We start from the raw sequence: 7,589 nt of genomic DNA on the forward strand, positions 1-7,589 counted from the left end.
TCTTTGTATATCTCTCGACTCGTTTGAAAGTGTTGAGAACAAAGCCGTCTACTTTAGTTTTATAAGCGTCCACGATCTACATTACATCCCACACACTACATTAGTTTTACTTGAAAATTCGCACGTTTATTCACTTGCTTGAAGCTTCTCTAAAGTCAAATCATTTGCATATTATATACATATATCGAAATCACCACATTCTCACTCTTCAATTAAGAATCTTAGCTGTATATATTTTGTCCTTATCTTCTCCCACTTGAACACTTCAAAATTAATAAACTAAAACACGAGTTTCTCTTACATATTCCTTTTTTTCTTTTTAAATGAGAAAAACAAAAGAGAGATCAAAGATGAATTATAGATTATGCTTTTAATCGAATGTTACAACATTTAGATAATATTGTTATCATACAACAAATAATGGTTTTATCATCCACGACATAATTAGTCACATAACTAAATATAGGACGAAACATTTCACAATGACAATCCACGACATAATTAGTCACATAACTAAATATAGGACGAAACATTTCACAATGACAAATTGTATTTGTAGTTTTGTACTATAGTGATAGACGATTCGGCTTACATGATACTTACGATATCGATTAGTAACTTTCTATGTATTACTTAAAATCACGATAATATTTATCAAAACTTGAATATTTTGAGTAATTATTGACCTGCAAAATGCTTTGAAAATCGAACTCAACTCTATAGAAAATTTGAAAAGTTCTTTTTCATATTAAACAAAAATGGCTTTCCACTGAACATATTGTTCTGAGATGTAGTTGATTCGAAAAGAAAAAGAAATATATCTTTAAAAAACAAACAATGTATTTTGACAACATCATATAATTGAATCGTATTACAACTAATTAAAAGTTGTGGCAAGTGTAATTATCAATCGTATTACAAAATTATAAGTATGAAAAATCGCATCAAATCGTTTTGTCCGGTTGTGGCTTTTTTGTATAAATAATTTGAGTATGATACATAAAGGTCCCTTTGAAGAATACACCAATATTAGTGAAAACAATATAATGTTTGAGAAAGGACAGCCTTTTAACTAAAATTTCAAGGAACTAGAATCGTTTCATACGAAGAGGAATGGATACTTTGGTTCCCACTAGAGAGGTGTATTCAGAAAAAAGAAAGCAATACATGAATGCTTCAAACACAAGGTAAAAAAGATATTTTTGCAAACTAGAATTGTTTTCAGAATTGTCTACGAGATAGAGACAAACAAACCTCCTCTTTTTCCTCAGTGGCAACCAAGGCCTTTGTCATCATCTCCATCACCATTAGGTCCATCATGGAATTTGAAGCTCTTCCCACATGATTTCTTCTTCTTCCCCTTGCCATACCCCTTCTTCATCTTCCCCTTGCCTCGAAAGTCAAGGGGAATTTGCTTCTTCTTCTTGCCACCATAGTCTTTCTTCTTCTTGCCACCATACTTTGATCCTCCAGCTAAAAAGTTGAGCCCTACAAAACAACCACATATTAGAAGCCATTTCACGAAATCTGAACCAAAACACTTGTCAAAGTCAAGCAAACCTCACCTTCCCACACGAAATCCATACTAAAACCAAGCAACCTAACAAAACCTAACTGGGCCAGATTTGTGCAATTAAAGACAAATATCTTTGCAAAATGATGAACTAGAATTGTTTTCAGACACCGAAGTCTCCGAGATAGAGACAAACAAACCCCTCTTTACTCAGTGGCAACCAAGGGCTTTTGTAGTGATGGGTTTAACCTATAAATAAATGAGTTTACATGTTGATCTAATCTGTCAAAATTTGATGGATTCATGAGTTACTCCGAATAATTTAACGCTCAAATAATTAAGATAATATTTTAGATTGGGTTTCACTCAATATTAAAACATGTGAAAAAATTAATAGAACACTAAATAATATAAATATGATAATCAAAAATGAAATTAAAAATTTAAATTTTATCGAAAACCAAATAGTAATATTTAACTGGTTTTATAAAAGAAAAGTAACTACATAAGTTTTGTTTTCAAGTTTTTTTTTTTCAATTATTTTTGTGGTTTTCATTTTTTTGTGGAATGCCCTAATTAGTGTATAAATTAGGTAAATATACCTCTTTGTATGTAAAGAAAATATTAGAAGATTCCTTTTCTTATCAGTAATTTTTAAATTAGGTTAACAGTTTAATATATTAATAAAAAGTGTGAATATAAAAATAAGTTCTTTATATTATTTATATATTTTATTTTATTTTCAATAGGTTAAGAAATTTTTTATTATTATCTTCTAATATATTAACAAATTTAGAACTGATACATGACTATATTTAGATTTTATTTGAAACGTGACGCAATTTTTTAGTTAGCAACTTTGGAAACTAAATTTTAGAAAATAAGATATCATGGTTATTAGGTGATTTTATTTTGTATTGCCTTACAAAGTTATTTTATATATTGAACGTTGTTTTTGATAATGTAAAGACAGCTAGTAGGACTGTTAGAGTGGATTCCAATATAATTGAGAAACTAGATTAAAACCCGTGCTAGAGCACAGGTTGAATTTTTTTTTTTTATATTGTAATTTTTATATAAATTATAAATTATAAGAAAACATCTGCTAAATATAATGGACCCGTGCTAGAGCACAAACTGAATTTTCTTTTGTTTATCTTGTAATTTTTATTTAAAGCATCATATATGTGATTGTTTTATTTGCTTTAAAAGTTGTTTTTTATTTCATGAAACACGATGCCATTAAATAGTCTAAAAAAAATTGTGTACTTCCGTTTTATTATATAGGGGTTATATAGTTTACAAACAGAAATTATGTACTTCAATTTTATTATATAGGGGAAAACTTTTGTTTATTATCTAAAATAAAAAAACTTTCAATCCGTGATACCAAACAAACAAAAGGAAGAAATTTTTGTAGGGTTTCATTGTGTAACCATAGTTATTTTTTTTAGGTATATGAATATGAGCGATGTATTTTTTTGTGAGAGGTGATTTGTATTATTTATATTGGCAGTTTTGAAGATTCTTCCGTGATTACAATAACTTTTATAGATTAAGATATTAGGAATCACGATTAATAGGGGAATATTCTGTTTATTATTTTTGGAAATCAATTATGTTTGTTGTTTTTGGAAATATATTCCGAAAATGAACAGTTTACACGGATTACACCTAACATATATCTTGTAACAAATTAATATCAATTTTTTTATAACCCAATTATAACCTACTATTAAAATTATATAGTCTACAAATTTGAAGTTGTGTACTTTCCTTTTATTAAATAGGGGATTACAATAGTGAGGTTTTCATAACATAACATAATACGGTAAAACCTCTATAAATTCATAATATTGAGACCAAGACATTTTATTAATTTATAGTGATATTAATTTATCTATAAATTAATAATTATTATTTTATAGTATAAATTAATAATTATTAATTTATAAATATATTTTTAATTGTTTAATTATTTAAAATTATGAATTGAGATAATTTTAGCAAAATAATATTAGAATTTCGGATGTTGTAAATTTTGTGGTATTAGAATTGAATTTGAAATATTTAAAAAATATTATTGACAATAAATTACAAATACTATAGACAAATTTACTTCTACACATGACATATATATATATATATATATATTAATTTATGAATAAGAATATCAATTATCGTATTTTAATAGTCTATCAAACTATCAAAATATAAATGATGCATATTCAAAAATTGAAAACTTTAAAATATTTTAGCTATTTTTATGAAATGTTATAGAATATTTTATATCATTATAGTTTGAAGATATGACATAATAATTTTTCTACAGATATGAGGTTTAGGAGAAGCATCCTATATTATATCAGCATATATATATATATATATATATACATTTACATGATCATTAATTTATGATATTATTGGGACCATATTTTACATTGGAATTTCAAAAAAAAATATTATCTTATTATCTTATCGAATTTTGTTATTTTTTACACTGGTCCAACTTAGGACTAGCAAAATTTATTAATTTATAGAGGTTTTACTGTATATATATATATATATATATATCACAAATATACCCTAATGTTATCTAATCACTAGATTATAACCCGCGGTATACTGCGAGATTTTTTTTTTGTTAATATACTATTTTAATACTAATTTTGCTAAATGTATTCTTTTGTTTTTTTTTTAATTTCAACTTACTAATGTACTCTTTTGTTAATTTTAGTTATTTAATATATTATCCTTGGTATACCGCACAACAATTATTGTTTAATACAATCTTAATTAAATCATGATTTGACATTTTTTATATTAGTGTTGTTAAAATAGTAAAATAAGAATTTAATCTGTATTAACGTATAATATTAATGATATTTTATTTTTTAATATTATCAATTCAATATTGTCATGTCATATAACTCGTCATGTAATATAAATTGTTTGTGTTATTTTAAAAAATTTAGTAAGTTTAAATATTCATAATTTTAAAATTTTTAATTAAGTTTAGATATATCATTTATAAATTATAAACTTCTTAAAATTTTATAATTTACTATATACAATAAATTTACTATATATGCATGTTGAACATACACTTTTTATTAATTAATTAATATATGTTCATTAAAAAAATTCAAATCACAATATATGTAGAAAAGATAGATTTTTATTAAATTTATGTATTATATGATGATTCATTACATTTAAAATTTAAAATCAAAAAGAGATGATAGGAGAATTTTCTTAAAATCTAGAATAAATTTTCTAAAAATTATATTAATTGTAGAATATTATATATATGGATATTAAAAATATTTTAATTGTGTTTGGTTATAAGAATAGTAGAGAGAGTTAAGTAAACTTGTTTGTATATGAATATAAACATTTAATAGTATTTAATGGTAAATGTTTCCAAAAACATATTTTTCAACAAAAAGTATTGCAAAAATACTAGTATAGATATGTAACATGCAAGATTCTCTCCTTTATAAAGCAACACAGAAGAGAAGGAAATATCCATAGTGAAAGTGAGAGCTAAGATAAGAAAAATGTCGAAAGAAGTGAGTGAAGAAGGAAGACATGGCAAAGACTACGTGGATCCACCTCCAGCTCCGCTTCTAGACATGGCTGAGCTTAAGTTCTGGTCTTTCTACCGAGCTATCATCGCGGAGTTCATCGCCACTCTCCTCTTCCTGTACGTAACCGTAGCTACAGTCATTGGCCACAAGAACCAAACCGGTCCTTGTAATGGCGTTGGTTTACTCGGTATTGCATGGGCCTTTGGTGGCATGATCTTCGTCCTCGTCTATTGTACCGCCGGTATCTCCGGTAAATAGTTCAACAAAACTTCTCCTAAAATTTACTAATAATATTTCATTTTCAAGATGTTTAAGATATGAAGTTTGTTTAAACTGCAGGAGGTCACATTAACCCAGCTGTGACGTTTGGTTTGTTCTTGGCTCGTAAAGTGTCGCTCCTTAGAGCGGTTGCGTACATGGTGGCTCAGTGTCTTGGAGCCATTTGTGGAGTTGGACTCGTTAAAGCCTTCATGATGACTCCATACAAACGTCACGGAGGCGGAGCTAACGCTGTCGCTCATGGTTATAGCACCGGAACTGCTCTTGGTGCTGAGATTATTGGCACATTCGTCTTGGTTTACACTGTCTTCTCCGCCACCGACCCCAAAAGAAGCGCTCGTGACTCCCACGTCCCGGTTAGTAAAACATCTCAAACCGGTTGTGTGTATAAAGTTGAAATCTTTAAAAATGTTATTTCATGGGTTTTCAAAATGGGTTTGTGTAATTTCAATAAAGTTGAATTCTTTTTGAATATTTTACATATGTTTTTTTTAAATGGTTTAGTGTAATGTTTGAATAGTTTTCAACTTTTCAGCATGGGTGCAATTCGTGTAAATTCTATGATAATAAAATAAAAAAGTTGAAATGTTATGATTGTTTTTTATATTTTTAGGTTTTGGCACCGTTACCGATTGGGTTTGCTGTGTTCATGGTGCATTTGGCTACTATCCCCATTACTGGAACTGGGATTAATCCAGCTAGAAGCTTTGGTGCTGCTGTTATCTACAACGATGACAAAGCTTGGAACGACCATGTAAGTAAAGTCATCTCTCATTTACAATCAGTTTTAGTTAGTTTTTGTTGAATAATAATTAACTGAACTTTTGGGTTAATGGGTTTGATATTAAAGTGGATCTTCTGGGTTGGACCGTTCGTGGGAGCATTAGCAGCAGCAGCATACCATCAATACATCTTGAGAGCTGCAGCAATCAAAGCCTTGGCTTCATTCCGCAGCAACCCAACCAATTGATGCATGCATGAGAGACTTCTTAGAAACTATCGAAATTTGTTTTATGTGTGTTTAGTGAGAGCAATTTGTGTGTGTTTTAACTTTTAATTTGGTGTAATGTTTTTCTTTTTAAGGATTTATTCATTTTCAATAGTTAAGTTTGGTTTAATTCATCTTTGTATCGTTGGTTTATTTCATGTAGGACATCTTATGATTCACTTTACATTGTAGTCCGAATTAAAACATTCCTTGGTGTTTTTGTCTTACCGTACTTGGATTCTTCTTATCCGATTGTCGGATTACAAACAACTCACATATTGACACATGCTCCTTAGTTAGAACTTAGAAGTAATAGACTAATATAGCTAAAGCCTTGGGGCATGGAATAAAGATGGAGTTTAGCAATAAGCAATGTCACACGGCTCGTCTTTTCAGAAAAGTAGAGACACAGAGAGGATAGAGATTAGAGAGGGTTTGTGTGGTCCTTTTGATAAAGAGGTCAAAATTTTGGAAAAGAGCTCAAAAGCAAACAGAGATGGAGAGGAAAAAAGATAAAGGACCACCACACGAAATGGTCCACACCTCAATTGTTTTCACACTCTTTCACAATGTAGCCGTTACTTATGATCACTATCTCTCTCTACTATACATGCCTTACTTGGTTCGACAATCCCGAAATCACAGTTAATGAAAATGAAGTTTGTTTCCAAAATTTAGAGTTTTTGCATGTCCTGACTCCTGAGCTTTGGCTACCGAGATTCTAGTTTTGAGAAGGAAACATAAAAGTAAAAAACAACTCTGGTTACCGTTTGTTCACTCTGGCCAGAGAATTTACTGGTACAGAATTTTGTATGGATTTGAGGTGGCTAAAGAAAAGATCATTCTACAATTTAGTTCTCTCAAGGATAATTTAAAGACAAATAAGCAAACAACAGCATAGAGGTTTACTTTTCGAACCAGATATCCATTCCCTTGTTTCCAAACCATGTGAGCTCAAGTAGATTAGTCGGGTAACGCAGTTCCTCGCTCCAAGTTGTTTTTGATCTCCAACGTGTATTTCCCAAACGCACGCTCGATCTTCTTGTTGAAATGCTCGTTTCTGTCGTTGATGGAATCGATATCCTTCTCTTCCCGGAACTTTCTCCTCCTGCTAAACTCTTGTCGCTTTTGTTCTCTGTCGAAGAGCTCTTTTGCCATCTTGTCTATCTTATCTTGCGAAGTTTTTGGAGCCTGCAAAAGTTTAACAAAGGATTGAGCT

General features: G+C 29.5%; 2 protein-coding genes across 3 annotated transcripts in view; one reads left to right on the forward strand and one right to left on the reverse strand.

Moving 5' to 3' along the window:
* On the forward strand, positions 4,935–6,597 carry LOC104747480 (probable aquaporin PIP2-8). Its single transcript, XM_010469113.2, has 4 exons — positions 4,935–5,353; positions 5,443–5,738; positions 5,996–6,136; positions 6,233–6,597. The coding sequence occupies exons 1-4, from the start codon at positions 5,074–5,076 to the stop codon at positions 6,350–6,352; spliced, it is 837 nt and encodes a 278-aa protein (XP_010467415.1). The 5' UTR covers positions 4,935–5,073; the 3' UTR covers positions 6,353–6,597.
* The window catches only part of LOC104747481 (pre-mRNA-splicing factor syf2), a 3,535-nt gene continuing 3,057 nt past the window's right edge, over positions 7,112–7,589 (reverse strand). The window contains exon 6 of one of the 2 annotated variants that reach the window (XM_010469114.1): positions 7,112–7,561. In XM_010469114.1, the coding sequence (XP_010467416.1) occupies positions 7,334–7,561 (228 nt within the window). In that variant the 3' untranslated portion in view covers positions 7,112–7,333. The remainder of the gene's footprint in view (positions 7,562–7,589) is intronic. The other variant, XM_019237404.1, reaches the window with a different exon arrangement.

This window comes from Camelina sativa, chromosome 15 (assembly GCF_000633955.1).
Source record: "Camelina sativa cultivar DH55 chromosome 15, Cs, whole genome shotgun sequence".
Lineage (NCBI taxonomy): Eukaryota > Viridiplantae > Streptophyta > Magnoliopsida > Brassicales > Brassicaceae > Camelina > Camelina sativa.